Source organism: Charadrius vociferus, unplaced genomic scaffold (genome assembly GCF_000708025.1).
Source record: "Charadrius vociferus isolate BGI_N301 unplaced genomic scaffold, ASM70802v2 scaffold257, whole genome shotgun sequence".
NCBI lineage: Eukaryota > Metazoa > Chordata > Aves > Charadriiformes > Charadriidae > Charadrius > Charadrius vociferus.
In genome coordinates, this window is record NW_009649473.1 from 571,608 (window position 1) to 587,444 (window position 15,837).

The following is a 15,837-nucleotide window of genomic DNA, read 5'->3' on the forward strand; positions in this document are numbered from 1 at the left end:
AAAGAATAGACAGCTCTCATTCTAAAAACTAATAATGAACTGTGATTGGATATCAAATGTTAATTATTGGTTTAGTCATATAGCATATTACTGAATTGGGATGCATAGTCTATTGCATCATTCAAATACAAAAGACATTACATGCAATTTATTTGTTTATAGTGAAACAGAAAGTTGCATACATCCCAGTTTCACGTAATAAGGCATTACATGACATGCGGCAGCTCAGAATATCTCTTGCCAAATTCTGATCATTACCTGAAATGCTATCAAGAAATGCTGGCTTTTATCCAGAAGCTGAATACCTATTTTGTTCTGCATAGGCTGGAAAAAATGTACGCTTCTCTCAAGAACATGGAAGTTTGTATGTGACTATTCAGTTGTCTCTGACGTTTTAGGTTACATAGTTTGTATGCTATTCCCTGTATTGCATCAAACCCTGTAAGAACGAGAATGTACGAATCCTCTGGCCCAGAACAAAGATGTCTAGTGCACAGAACTTAACAATTTGCAAACATTAGGATGAGATACAAATGGCAATAGGATGAAGAACTTTGTTCATATATTCTTTGTAAGTTAACAAAAAAAAAAGTACCTAGAGAGAGAAAAACAGGAATCTTTTAGAATTTATCAGGCTTAAACAAAGCACCCAGGTTTGTGCACAGTATACAAATTCTCCAGTTAACAGGTGTGCGCCCATGCTCTCTTCTCTTTTACAGCCACAATAAAGTTTAATGCTGCTGTAACTGCCTTCGTTCTGGTCTAAGAACATAGCAAGAAAACCACAGCTCACAGATATTCCAAGCACTGTCAGATGATTACGTTATTCCAAGTTTCACATTTTCCTTCCAGCTCCTATTCTGCATGAAAGAATTACACGGGAAGTGTTTCTAACCCTTAAGAAAAGCTTAACCTGACAAGAACATCCCATCAAGGTCTGGGAACAAGCAATCAAACAGAAAACATTCTTTTTATTTGTGAAGTAGCTTAAAATGCATGTAAATCTCACTGTTTTGAGGCCCATGATCCTTTTTTTAATTCCTGGGGAGGTAAATCTAAGGCTTACTTATAGCACTACCTCCCTTTAAAGCCTCCAAACATACAGAAAAGCATATTAAAAGCCACAAATAAACACACAGTTATTTGGGGGAGGCAGGTTATGTATGAAAGATTTCCATACTGGTAGATGGAAACTTGACAGAAAAAAACCTCCCTCTACAAAGTGCTTAGTACTCAGAGAAATATGTCTGCCAAATGCCAGCCCAAAACATTCTGGCTTACTACAGGTAAGAAACCTTATCCAGCAGGTCAGTCACACTCTCACAGACACACACGCAAGCTCTCCATGCTAGGGGACAAAAAGAAAAAAAAACAATAAACTTTGCTACATCACTCAATCATACAAGCTCTGGGCACAGCAGCTACCTAAAATGAGTTTGTTTTATTAAATTCAGTGCTTGGTATGAGAAAGAGAAAAAAAAAGGAGAGAGATAAGTACAAAGTGAATCTGCTGATATTACAGGAAATAACAGATGCAGGGAGAATGAAGACCACTAATATTTATCCTGTTCTCCCGCAACTGGGAGCGAAGATTCACATATCTGAGCCTAACTAACCATATTGATGGTATTTTAACATAGTGGTCATCAACCTGTGGGCTATTTCTAAGGGTCAACAAGACGTAGTTATGAAAAGCACATCTATTCCCAAACAAGTTAAACTGGCTTCAGAGGGACTCACATTTCTGCTGGAAATATCTTCAGGGTTTGAAAGCACCTCTCCACTGTAGGGTGTCAATTCCTAGCAAGCAAGCTATCTTCCATCTATACGTCCCTTCGGGTACCAATGCCCGCTGCTAAAGCATTTCTGATGCTGAAGAAGGATGGCAGAGAGAAGGAAAAAGAGCTGGGGGCCAACTCTTGTCCCACTGTAGTCAATGGGGAAATCCACACCAACCACATGGCAAGGGTATTATTTACCAAGATCCCCACTGGAGGAAAGATCCAAGGGTAAGGACCAGCACCGAGAGCCTCATTAAACAATTTTACAGCATTTCCAAGCAATAAAAGGCTTTCAGCATTCGGAGCACCAGCAAACAAACAAGCACTGAACTCAAATGGAGATAATGTGACTGAACACATGTGAACACGTATCACAGCCCCACAGAGACCAGAAGTAGTATAAATGATCCCTACCCGCAGTTCAGCTGGCAGGGCGCAGTCTGCTAGAAGAGCCAGATCTTCCTGCAGCCGGCAGTTACCTGTGGGCTCAATCGTCAGCACTTTCACACAGGTCCCTGGCTTGGAAGAGACTGGAAGAAGCAAAAAACAAAAGAGCAGAGATGCCTAAATTCCTCTACAAACATTCTCTCCTATTTAGAGAAAAGACAGGCACTCCAGGAAACACCAGTATTACTGCTGTTTAGCTTTTTACTGCAAAACACATGCGATTCCTCTGTGTCAACACACATACAGCACCCCTCAGTACAGCTGGTGGGCAGGGCTGGAAGGGGATGCCTCTATTGTTGTCTCTCCTCAAAACTCCAATTAAATTCCTTGTGCTGGAATATCAACCACGGCAAACACAAAGTTGCCACAGGCATATTTCAAGCCCAACCTGCTCTCTGCATCCCTTGTCATCAATTATAGTTGAGGACCGTTGATCAGGCTGCCCCTGATCCCTGCAGGAGTCACTCAGACAATGCCTTCCCCAGCTGACCACCCCGACCACTGAGAGTGTCACCTAAGGGGAAGCCTATCCCAGGGAGTACTTAGTTAAAACAAAGCTGCTTCCGCGCCTCTCTGCTCAGCCATGTGCTCTCATGGGTCCAACCGCAGCTGTGCCATCCTAACTTCACTCCAGGGACAAAGGGACTTATTCTTGTTTAGGTAATAAGTTCTGTGCACCCGAGTCTGTCCTCTACTCTCTACCTGTAGATCCCCAAAGCACAAAGACCCCCAAAACACCTGGGCTCCTAAGTGTGCCCGTGTTGTTTGCAGACACTAAAGCATTGCTACTGCCACCAAAGAAATCAAACAAACCATACAGAGATGGCAACTTCATTTGCCTTTTTCAGACCTAGTGTGTCTTCCTGTCTTGCCCTCCCAGCCTACACAATTAAACACCCTGATAAAGGAGAAGCAAGATACACCATCATACTTTTGTGGTCTTGCTATGACCAAAGGTGCTGTGGAGCTCACTGAAGCCAATCCCCTAACTTCAAGTGAGCGGCAGCCCAAAGCACACCCAGCTGTTGTGTCACGATATTGCTGCCATCGCAGCCTTTCCTCTTTCTACCACCTCCCTCCCGCAGTTCACTACCCCACGTTTGTTTTTAGCTCAGCATGATTTGGGGCGAGGACTAGAGCACAACAGACATTCAGGAGTCCCTGGCATACAGGGAAGCATGGGAAGAAACATGCAGCACCACTGGAAAAACGCAAAGTTGTGGCAACGAAGGCTGGAGATGCTGTTGCGAGCCAGAGAGACAGAGTTAACGCTCAAGGACAAAAGAGTTAAGCGGCCCCATGCTGAAGCATTCAGGATAATTTCTGACAGGCATGATTCACCGCATTAAAACCCCTCGCAGGTGAATCACGCCACCTTGAGACCTCATTTTTCCTGACATTTTGCACAGCATTACATGAGCTCCATCAGATGACTCCATTGGGCCGTGGGCGAAACAAGACCACGATGTGCCACAAAACAAGTTCTCCACCCCCTCCTCCACGTTACTGCCGAACTTGTCAGATATGCCACCACTGTACCTCAAATAGGCTGAACATCCCAGGAAGATACTGGAAAGGGAAGGATAATTTACCAATACAAGACAGTCAGGTACCATCATTGCTACACAGGAGACTATACCAGCAAGGAGAGAGGCTGCTCTATTAGCACTAAACGGTACCTTCAGATACATGAATTCCAGGATAAATAAGCCAAGTGGAGACCTGACACCAACACAAACAAGACTGAGTGCATTTTCTTGAAGAGCCCTGTCCACTTATAGACCAGTGTGAGAGAAGGAAATTTCTCACTGTGCAATTAGAAATTCTTTACGACAGACAGAATCATTTATATTTGTGTAGGGCCTATTGTAACAGTCGCCAAATCAATCAGGCTCTGCAAGCGCTAATGGACACAGCACGTTTTAAGCAGTAGTCAAGAGAAAGAGTTCTCTTGGAATCTACAAAGTATCTATGCACTTTCATAGTGACATGAAAGAAGAGCGATTTGTCTGAGAAGCACGTCTATCATGAGACATTTCAGGCACTGCACCTCTCAAATCCAAGAGCACAGCCTTTGGTATCACAAGACACTCCTAACAGAAACAATAAAAATCAAAGGAACAGAACAGGAATAAGCTGTTGGCTGCAACCAAGCAGCAGGGACCATCGCCTTCTTTCAAGAAGGAATGAAGGGTTTTCTGAAAAGAGCAACATGAACAATGCAAGGAGCTGGAGGGAATAACCCAACGAATAACCCAACTACGGTTGAGAATGGAGGATTTTGTCTTTCTTCCCAACCTAGCCCAGCTGAATAGCACTGAACATCACCCACCAATTCATCAGCTGCCTTAGTTTCCACTTCTTTGTAGTCTTTTGTTTCAATTGAGCCAATGCACCACAAAAAATAAAAGCCACAAAAAACCCCACCAAATTCCCAAACCTTTCCAAAATGATGCCACAGCCAGATACCTGCCTTATACATCCTCCTCCCATTGCCATGGCTAGCTATAACCACAGATTCTGTACATCCAGTGCCTCCACAATGAAGGCAAGCATCCCAAACCTCCCTTTCAACCTTTTTGCTCTAAAACTTGTAGAAATAACTGCAGAACATTTATTTTCAAATACCTCCACTTCTAAAGGAAGGATTATGGCTTAATCTGGACAAACCCTGTCTGAGCTCTTCCAAATGCAACATTTTTTTCTTGTTATAGCCACAACATACATGTGGGGGAAAATATGCAAGCACTCACAATGAAGTCTGTCTCAAGTGCAACAGAAGGCACCGGGTCATCCTCTCCAGGTTTTTCCTAAACTAATGTCTGTGCACACCAAGATACTAAGTGCTTTTGAAATGCTGCTTAGCTCTGGATAATGGGATTGCAGAGACTGCGATTATCCACTGGAGCTGCACAGGCTTGAGTTCACATTGTTTTATAAGGCACATTTCAACTTCATAATACAGATGCAAGACATGGCCCTGGTCTGCAGACCTCAATCAGCTGTCTATTCCACCGAAAGCCTTTGAACAAGCAGAGATACCTAACGCACAAGAGGGAACAGCAATGCTTTGTCAAGTGCCAGACATGATGTTATCTAAGATCTTTCACAATTTTTAACATCTGTAATTCTTAAATGTATTATTTTCTGGAGAATCAAGTTTTCCTGGCTTCTGCACGAGAAACAAACATTTAACAGCTCCATCAGCAGTTCTGTCTATTCACTCGAATTCAAGCTGTCATAAATAAAAATCAAGCCTAGTAATTCCATTAATGCTTTACATCACCCATTGATTATGTCTTCTGTCAGACCTTAGAAATGAAGAACCTGTTCCCTCCCAAAGAACAGGGAAATTAAACTATTTGCCTGGTGCCATCCAAGAAGTTTGTATCGTATTTCCAAGCAGAGCTTGTATCTGAAACTCCCAACCAACCTGAAACGTTACTTCACCATTTTCCACTTTTAAACGCCACCGAGAAGTCAGCTTTTTTGAAGTTAAAAAATTTAACCACTGGACTTCATGATCTTTAAGTTGCCAATGACATAATATGCAATGGCTTCAGACAGCTAGCAAGCTATCCACTTTATTTTCCTCCCACAATCTAATATGAGATTTTAACTTGATGTATTAAAGTGGAATGGTCACCTCCAGGATCTCAGCTAGACCCTGGGAGAAAAAGATAAAAAGCTAAAAAGGAAAAAACAGATGAAAAAGATCTCCCACATCTCGCTGGATCACTCTGATGTCAAAAGATGCCACAAGCTAATTTCGTTACCCAATTATCTGAGTAACTTTTATTTTCTATTCATGGTATTTACCACCACTCCCCTTTTCCACCCACTAATACGCAAACTGGTGTCTTACACTATTCATAGCAAGAAACGCATTTCTAATTTCTTCGGATGCACGTTTACATTTGAGTTTACACAGCTAAGACTTACGATACAGCTTCCACAAGGACTGGTCTACACGGGCACAGCTGTACCAAGGTAACCTTGAATCCCACCACCAACAAACAATTGCACATGCCTAAGAGGAGACATACGCATGGTATTATCTTCTGTGTGATTTGCAGATGAGGAATTTCTTGAGCCAGAAGTATTGTCTCTATCTGTTAAGCCCTACAACTCCAGGAGACTGAATAATCAGAACTCATAATTCAAAAGGGAAAGGTGGAATAGTTACACCCTTATGTCTTAGATCAAGGAAGAAGATGCTATTGACTTAAAAGCTACAGACTAGATTCTCTTCTCAAACTAAAATTAACTCGTCTGAAGTAAAGGAGTTAACTCAGAGCATGAAATGAGAATCAGATGTTTTCAGCCTGAAGGTGTTGTTACCAGATAATTTTTTTACTTCATGACTAACACCGCTTTGCCCTATTTGTGCTGTTTTGATTCTTCTTCGCATGTCCCTTAGCTTGAACTAAGGAGATAAATGATAAAATCCAACTGCTGGTTTTGATACAATAAGCTGATGTCATGATTAGATCACAAGCTCTTTGGATAACAAAAACCCCTTAAATAGAGGATTGCGTCATTTAAGGTTTGGCACATACAAGCGTTATAAATACACACATGTTTTCAGAAATACTTCTCTGCTTTTAAAAAAGTGTTATATCTCTCTGTGCATCCATTTTGAGCCAATTATCAAATGTTTTACTTTGGTTAGAAGTCAGATAAATGCAGAAAATTACTTTTAATTGTACATATTTTATCTCCCCAGGGATTTAAACAAGCTCTCTGCTGAAAGGCACTTCCCAATATACCCCACAGTGCTCCAGTGAATGTCTGGCACCACAGCAATGTCCTGCTGCCACGGCTGCTCTACTATAACGAAAACATTCAAGATAAATGATAAACATGCATGTGTCAGAAACCACTACAGCTGCCCTACAGAGAGCCCATGACTGAAAACTATCATGCAAACATGGGAGTTCCACAACGGAATCGTTTTCTGGAAGCCCTAAGGGCACCATGAAACATCCACCATCACACTTTCCTCTTTCTCCCTGAAAGGGCACACAGGCACAGCAGAGACTATAGCAAATAAAATGCTTACCAAATTCATAGACTTTTTTACATTTGGTCTCCAAATCATCTATGAGGTCCTGCAGCCGACACTGCTTGGCTAACCTTTTGCAGTCGTTTACATATTCGACGTCAATATCAAGACGACCTGCCAAGAAGAAATGCAGCCAGCTCTTTCAGTCCATACCACTTAGGTGTAAAAGCAGTAAAAAATTAAGGACCAAAGACTTGATGGCACAGAAATTCAGTAATTACACATGTTGCCTCACTTTTCAGCATCCACTTACAACTCAGTCCAAGAAGCTAAGACTTGGTATCACAACACCCACCACTTTGATGAATCTCAGTTTGGCTTTTAATTTACTTTTCCACTTTCCAGTGTCTATCCTAACAGCTTCATTCAAGAGGCCAAAGACCCAACAGGCTTATACAAAAGATGTCTAATTCTCTCAGAAAAGGAAAAATAGCAATGCAACAGCAGCATGCATGACTGCCACCCTTCGCTACGTGGCTTTGGGTAAGGAAAGACTTTAGGCTCAGAAGCTCTCATTCCAGAATCTTTTACCATCACGGAAAACGTGGCAAGGAACATTTCTGAAAACACTGGATGGGGCAAGGAGAGCCTTCTGGCACCACCTCCTGGCCTGAAATAGTTCAGCACTTATCTTGCCTACAATACAACATTTGGCATTTTCACAGAAGGCTTAGGATCAACTTCTGTTCAGAAAAAATATTAGAAAGTAGTCAAAACATTCAGCACACGCTGCTTAGGTCTGCCAGACTGAAAATGTCCTATGTGGGAACCTGGCATTTCACCACCTTATGGGATTGTTATCCCAGATGACAGATTTACCTTCCTTAAGTTAAAAATACATTCTCGGCATCCAGCGAACAATCAACCTAAGCTGATTTATTATTTTTTTTTTTTTAAATTGACTGAATAGTTATTGGCAGGACAACAACTGGCAAAAGGTACAAACAACTTGGAAGAGCCGGGGATTGCTCACATTCTCCCCTTCTGCCAGCACAGAGGATGTGTTGGCGACTCATGCACCCAAACACGGCTGTTTGCAAGCCTGTGCCACCCAAGCAGTGCTATGGTAGAGAGACAAACAGCTGCCCACCAGCCACGTACACATGACAGCAAGTCATTTACCTGTGTATAGGTACTGCAGAAGAGAGCCAAATGCTGCTGGATTAATCTAGAATAAAACATAAGAAAGTTACCTTTAGAATTCCCAGGAACTTAGTAACAAGCTTGAAACTTGCCTGGATACAAACATTATCCTGAACAAGTCAAAGAAACCCCACGTAAATAGCAACTCAGACACTGCACCAGATTTCCTTGCTCCCCGTGTAACTAATGCTGCCACTCCCCCTGGCTTACACACCTCTTTACATCTGTCAACTGATAGTAATCCATGTGCTCAGGGGGACAGGGCCTGACTAACGGAGGTGCTCCAAAGACAGCGTTATAATACAGGCTCTGTAAAATCCCATCTTTCACTGGTCGCAAACATTTCCAACTCTTTTCAATTTGAGAGGAAAGATGTGTTCTTGTACAAAGAAAAAGGAGAGACATGAAGTAATGTCCTGAGAAACTGGAAGTATGTTTGTCATAAGAGGTTTTGCACAGCCACAATCAAGCTATAGAAATATATGCCAGAGTATTGGTAACTAATGGATGGAATGCACTTATGGCCTATTTAGTTCTTGCTGCAAAGGCAACAAAAGGGACTCAATTAGTGCCAATTATGGAGGTGGTGTCTTCACTACAGACCACCTGTCCACCAGGAATTAGACAGATTCAACTTATCCCACGGAGGAGTCGTGGCGCAGCTGGCAGATAACAGGTACCTGCTACTGCAATTAATTAAGATATGTTTGAGCCCATGACAGACGGAACGAAGGGGAAGTAAGCAGTCTACAGCCTTTTGTTATTTGAGTAATATGCTATTTTACTGCATAAAGTGCCTCCACAAGCCCCTCTCCTTGACTAGGGTCATTCTGAGCTCCAGGAGCTATTCACTGTGGAAGTTAACCCTCACACTGTCCTTCCTACTCACTCTTCTCACCCAGTTGAAACAGGAAAAGAAAGGGAAGTGCTGGAAGTACAGCCCTGCTCACCAGTGGATGCTTCAACACTATCATGTTCTTCCCCTTCCATTTGGTCTCAAACATTTCCGCAAAGTAGGCGCTGCGAGCGCTGAGAATGCAGCGGTGGGCACAGAAGGATTTGCCATGAACAATGAAAACAATGTCACTTTGGTAACCCTGCTCCAGCAACCTGCAAGAACAAAGAGAGGGGAAATTAATTGCCGAATGAAAAAGGAAAGAATGGGGTAAAGCTAGTGGGGTACATGGTACAGTTAGGTCTAAATGAACAAATACCTCTGGAAATTGCAGTCTCTCCCTGTTCAGTTAGAAGGCCAGCACAGGGGCTGGTACTTCATGTACCAGACTGGGATCTCTCAGTTCTTCCAAAGACTCAAAGAAGTTTCATTTGTGTAAGAGGGAGGCTGGAGAATGAGAAATTCCCGCCTCAGGAGAGTCCCTGAACACAGGGACTTTAAAGAGGAACTAGTTGCGCCAAAACACATCTCTAAAGGTTAATCCTTTTAAATTGTCAGTTGACAAAAAGCCTACAGAAGCATATACAACCAAAAAGAATTACCCCACTACAAAGTAAGGTGCAACTTTCCTGCTCTCTGGGCACTGTCAGTGTGCACGCTTTAACCATGCAGCAAACAGGAGAGGACTTGATGTCACCCATCCTCAGAAGAAGGAAGGATGTTACGGGCGTGAAACGCAGGCAATTGCCACATGAGAGATGGAGTGTTGTTTATGAGTGCATGCCCATACACTCATTCTTTAAAAGGCAAAAAACAAGATTGCTACTTCTAGAGTTTATGGCAACTATCACCAGTGTTTCCTAATACCTATCACCCCTTGCATATATATCCTCACAAACATCCCCAGGAGGTCAAATCAGGCAGATATCAGGGAACATACTCCTTCTAGAGACCCGGATTGGTGCAGAAAGGTGTGGGGGCCACACAAGGAGATGACGTCAAAGCAGGGTCTTGAATGCTGATCTGAGTCTCCTGCCACTAGAACATCCTTCCTACTAGTGTTTTGCGGAAAAAAAACCAAAACAAAACAAAATAGAAGGAGTTAGGCAGCTATTTTTTGCCCCCTGATGCTGCCTTTTGTTTCAATTTTAATGCAAGGACTGTTTGGAATGAGAAGCAGAAACCAGCACATTTTAGTTTTCACATGTGCTCAATCCTGCATCATCTGAGGCACAAACTCACCAGGGGAGTGATAAATCACCCTGCAAAATTCTACTTCCCTGAAAAGTAGAATCTGATTTTACTCAGATAAATTAGTTTCCTTCCTCCTCTCTTTCCCCACAGCATCGGAAATTAGGAACTCTGCAGTAACAGAAAGATTGTCAGATCTTTCTAGGACTTATTTGCTCTCCAATTTTGAAGATACAGGTGCTCAAACCTCATTGGTTTGTTTTTTTTTAAGCCAGTCCAATGGGAAGAAAAAAACCCCACAATCGAGTCTGTGTAATAACATCAGAACTACCAGAAAAACCGAAAAGAAGAAAAGATTGACAATTCTACTCCTACAGCAAGTTAGGCTCCTTCTCAAGCTCTAGGCTGAGACTACAAGGTGTGACAAGAAACTATCAGAAACATCTTAAAATTAACACATTTTAATGAACAAAAAGAACAGAGCACTGTCCCTATAAGCCAGTTTGAGGACTCTTAAGGTGCTCTATCTCAGAAACGAGACACCTATTATCACTGCTGGAAACCTCAGTTCGCGGGCTATAGTTCTTCAGGCCTGAAACTTAATTTCAGTTGACATACTATCCTAAATCGGTGATGTGGTTTCAGTGATCTGATTTCGGTTTGACAGTCAAGGATGACAGTCTAATGCTTCTGCATTAGAAAGACAAGCTTTCTGTTGGCTCTGGAGTCTGTAACCAAGTCACTGGAGGCTATATTTTAAATGCATACATACCTGGAAGTCATTCCTTAGAGCACAACAGAACATCCCTTAGGAAGCTCTACATGCCCAGGAATGAGATAGGGTACTGATCAGTTGCCTTTCAAATCCGCCCTTAACAGAGAGCTTGAATATCCAGGTTAACATCTAAGGAAGGATGACAGAATGCATTGCACAGGGAACTGCCTCATCTGCTTACCGCTGCAGGAAGACATCATAGTAGTCTCTCTTCATGCACTTTGCCGTGATCTGTTTGTACTCCTTCAGCAAACGTCGGATGGCATCACTCAAAGCTCCATATAAACAACGTTCCCCATCAAAAGTGTTTGCCTCACATTTCGCTCCTGCAAAATGATCACAGGTACATACAGCAGGCAGAGTTCAACCCTTCTCGAGTGTCCTTGAACGGTCACCAAATGAGTATGACTTTTGGTTGGTGACATGTTTCACTGCGACCCCCTACGCTACTGAGCATATTTACAAAAACTATGCTCTCCTTACACGTGTATAACCTAAAGCTGTTCGCCCTCAGCAAAATCCCTTTCTGAAGAAGTCATGACTCATTTAAACTGACCCGGGTAATAAGCCTCTCAGCATGGCTCCAGCAGTGTTATGGGAAGAAGAATCTCACTGTACAAAGAGTACGATTACTTACTGGGCTTTTAACAGCTCCTCCTAAAAAGCATTTCTGCCTTGCACAAGGCAAGAGGTGCCTCTTTAGGTTAGACCCTCCGAGACATTTGGAGGGCACCTGCATTTTGCTATTTTAGAATTACACAAGTGGTTGATTAAAGTGCTCTGAATGCAGAGCGAGAGACAAACGTTTTGAGATATGATTCTGTACTCCAATTCCTCTACCACAACACAGAACATCACCACTACCTAAGGGAATTTGCACCCTAGGAAGTAAATGGGCAGGCACTTTTCCTGGAGAATTTGTCTTGCTTTGTGTGAGGTTAGTAGAAGCCCTTGCAGTTCACCTTTGAGTCCTGTTTACAAAGCAAAGCTATCAGGAGAGTACAAGAGAGTTTTTCACAGACAGTTCTTCAGATGAAGTACAATTCTTACATCAGCACTCTCCCAACAGCAATGCATCCTTGCAAAATATCAGCTGTGGTTTCAGAATGTCATGCTGCCTTGAGTCAGCAGAGAAAGATTCCCTGCAGCAAATTCGAGCAGCAAATGGGCTGCAAAAGGGACCATGAAAATGTATCCAGATCTCCCACTGCAGCCTGAGATCACTGATCAGATGGTTGGTTGTAACAGAAGAAGTTTCCACAAGGGACAGCTAGGAGGATATACAATCCCTATGGACCAGTATGGAGAAAGATATTGTACCCATAACCAGGACACTTTTGCTCACCATTGGCTAGAAGATATCGTACAAGCTCCTCATGTCCACAGAGGCAAGCATAATACCTGACAATAACAAGAGAAAGAAAATTAGAGATACAGTAGGAAGCAAAATTCGGCGTCTGGGCGCACTACAGCATGCAGACCTCAGCGCTGAGCCATCCCTGACAAGCTCAGAAGATGACTGCTCATAGCAGTGAGGAATTGCTACTGAATAGCATAGAAGTCTGACCCCAGCAATAGACTAAGCAGAATCTGTTCCCAGCACTCCTAGGCACTGCTGTCCTGAAAGGAGATCTCAACGTCCCAATCTGGGTTCAGTATCTTCTGTTGTACCACCAACTGCCAAATCCATCCTCATTTTCAAAGAGTTCATTTCATGGGCACTCAGCAATTCCACGGAATTCTCAAAAACACTCCTTGTTCCTTCTGTTGTCAGTCTGACTGCTGCACACTATGATAACGAGGGAACAGCACCCACACTGATGTACAGCAAATCCATCCCTTAAAGTCCTACTTACGATGAGTTTCACAATCGAAGCCTTTCAGGATTCTCTTTCACAAAGACCTCAAATTGTCCTACAAACTAGCAGAATCCTGTAACATGCGTTGCAGCAGGCAAATGTTAGTTTACCCTTACTTTGGGAAGTTAGTCCCTACTCTAAATGTATTACAGATGTCTAAATGCACTTTGGAATTGCATGCTGGTTTTGGCTGGCACAGAGTTAATTTTCTTCACAGTAGCTAGTACGGGGCTACGTTTCGGATCCGTGCCAAAAACAGCACTGCTAATAATACAGGGATGGTTTAGTTCTTGCCAAGCAGTGCTTACACAGAGACAAAGCCCTTTCTGCATCTCACATCACCCAATCTGCAAGTAGCCTGGGGGCACACAAGAAGCTGGGAGGGGACAGAGCTGGGACAGCTGACCCCAACTGACCGAAGGGATATTCCATATCATATGACGTCATGTTCGGCATATAAAACTGGGGGAAGAAGAAGGAAGCGGGGGGATGTTTGGAGTTACAGTGTTTGTGTATGTGGGGGAGGTAAAAAGCTCGCACCACCAGCACGGGGATTCCTCACTACCTACTGCATGTTCACAGCCTTGCCAGACAGACTGGGATCCCACAGTCACTTTGCATTTCATCAAGCCAAGCCCTCACCCACAAAGACATGCTAGGATGCCATAGACTTTGAGGTGGAAAAAGCCTAATCTGGCCAAGAACAGACTGCTTAATCCAGGTAATTTGGTAACAAAATTAACCACGCTTCTGAGCGCTACTACAGCCAGCACCAGTCGGATGGGGAGACAAAGACGTATTTAGCACAGCACCCGCAGAGAAGAAAAGCAGAAATAGGTAGCCAAATCTCCCAAAAAGCAGAACTTGAGACGTTTTGTAACAGTGCTCCTAGCTGCTGATGCAGAGAGTGCAAAAGAGCTCTGAAAGCCCTCCCCTCCTGCCCAGCCAGCGCTCTAGGCTGCAGGACTCACAGTGGTGTGCTGTCCCATTTATCACGGACATTAATTTCCACATCTCGCTGTTCAAGAAGGTATCTGGAAGAAAAGGGAGAGCGAAGTTATAACTTCATGCAGCTGCTCACTCAGTCATATTCTCCTCCTTCAAAAGATGTAACTTTGAGTTCATAAAGTAACTTCCAAAGGTATGACAAGATCTTGCATTCAACTTGGGGAGCTGTCAGCTATGGCTCAAGGAGCATCAGCCAAATCCTCAACCCAAAGAACGGCATTCTGCAACACGACTTGACAGGTTCCTTCAGATTGAAGTGGTGCACATGGGGAAAGAAGGGAATCAAATGCACTTCCTGCTGTCCCCTAACAGGGCAGCAATCGCAAAAGCAGCCTGAGCACTTCAGCAGTACCTTCACTTTCTCCTACAACGCTCACAGCCTGGACACTTACAAATAAGTGGTCAAGTTTATAAGGCCAAAGCTGGACTCCAGTCCTGCTTGTGGCTTTTTTTGCTGCAAGTAACATCATCAGTGTCACTCCAGACTGCTCTTAATTCCTGCCACTTCCTTGGCCTGCACATTTTGGCTATATCAAATGCTGCTAACGCTCCCTCTTTGGCACCTCTACAAGCCAGCCTTTGCCTTGCACACAAGCTTCCTATATAACCTGGCTCTTGTTATAGCCTGTCCCCAACTACTGGAACAACCACCTCTCCTAACCATATGTACAAGTCCCCCTCAGCCTTCACCATGATTCTCAATGATTCTTCACCATGATTGTTTTTCCCATCTGCTGCATCAGTCCCTCCTTTTACTTCCTTCACCTTTCCTGTCTCAAACTTCAGGTTCCTCTGACCACATTCAAAGTTGCAATCAACTCAGCTCCTTTCTGCTCAGCCCCATGTGGTCAACTTGTCCCCTCTGCTTTGACAGCATTCCCAAACTGATTATTTCTCCACTATTGCTCCCATGCTGGTCATCTTAAACTTCTGCAAGGCCACCAGCTTGCAAGAAATTGATCTAATGTGAATACACAAAGGATAACAATGTTCCCCACACCTCATATATCTGCCTATTCATCCTTCCTTAGTGACCACCTTGAAACAGAGAGGCTATTTCTGGTTATCTGGGAAGATCCACACGTTGGGAACCAGCAGAATCAAGTAGGATCAAAGGTGAAGAGCATTCTTAAACTCAAACCATGAGATGCAGCAGTAGAGTCTATTGTAAACACGGGGTCTTTGCGTTACAACACCCATTCACCCTGCAGACAACAAACCCATCTGACTCCTGATCTGAAATCACCGCAGCTGAGCCGTGCTGCTTCAACACGAGCAAGGAGACTTGGCCTGAAATTCAGTAGCCCAGTGCTTCTCAGGGATACTACCACACTCCATGACAATCACTTCCCAGAGATCTAGCTTCCTACCAATGCAGATACAGACTCCAGCGGTAGAGAACAGCTGAAGAGCAGCCTTTTGCAAGGATGTTGGCCGTAGACAGCATTCACACCAATGAAATACACAATAACCGTCTGATATTCAGATGCGTGAATTTTAAGAGAACGGGCAAACTTTACAGCAGGCCTAAGAACAGGAACAAAGACGCGGCGTACACCCAGTTCCTTGGAGGAAAAGCAAGGCGCCTCTCTTTATAAAGAAGCACACTCTCCCTTTCGCACCCCAGGCACCTCCTGGCACGGCGGCGGCCCCAGAGAGAGCCGAGGCTGCCA

The 15,837-nt window shown here is 43.5% G+C and overlaps 1 protein-coding gene across 1 annotated transcript in view; it reads right to left on the reverse strand.

The window, feature by feature from the left end:
* ABTB1 (ankyrin repeat and BTB (POZ) domain containing 1) overlaps nt 1-15,837 on the reverse strand; it is a 26,320-nt gene that overhangs the window by 9,544 nt on the left and 939 nt on the right. Inside the window, exons 2-8 of the mRNA XM_009889884.1 lie at nt 14,128-14,190; nt 12,643-12,698; nt 11,479-11,623; nt 9,387-9,546; nt 8,416-8,461; nt 7,291-7,407; nt 2,196-2,311 (exon numbers count right to left, since the gene is read on the reverse strand). Of these exons, the coding sequence (XP_009888186.1) occupies nt 2,196-2,311; nt 7,291-7,407; nt 8,416-8,461; nt 9,387-9,546; nt 11,479-11,623; nt 12,643-12,698; nt 14,128-14,190 (703 nt within the window). The remainder of the gene's footprint in view (nt 1-2,195; nt 2,312-7,290; nt 7,408-8,415; nt 8,462-9,386; nt 9,547-11,478; nt 11,624-12,642; nt 12,699-14,127; nt 14,191-15,837) is intronic.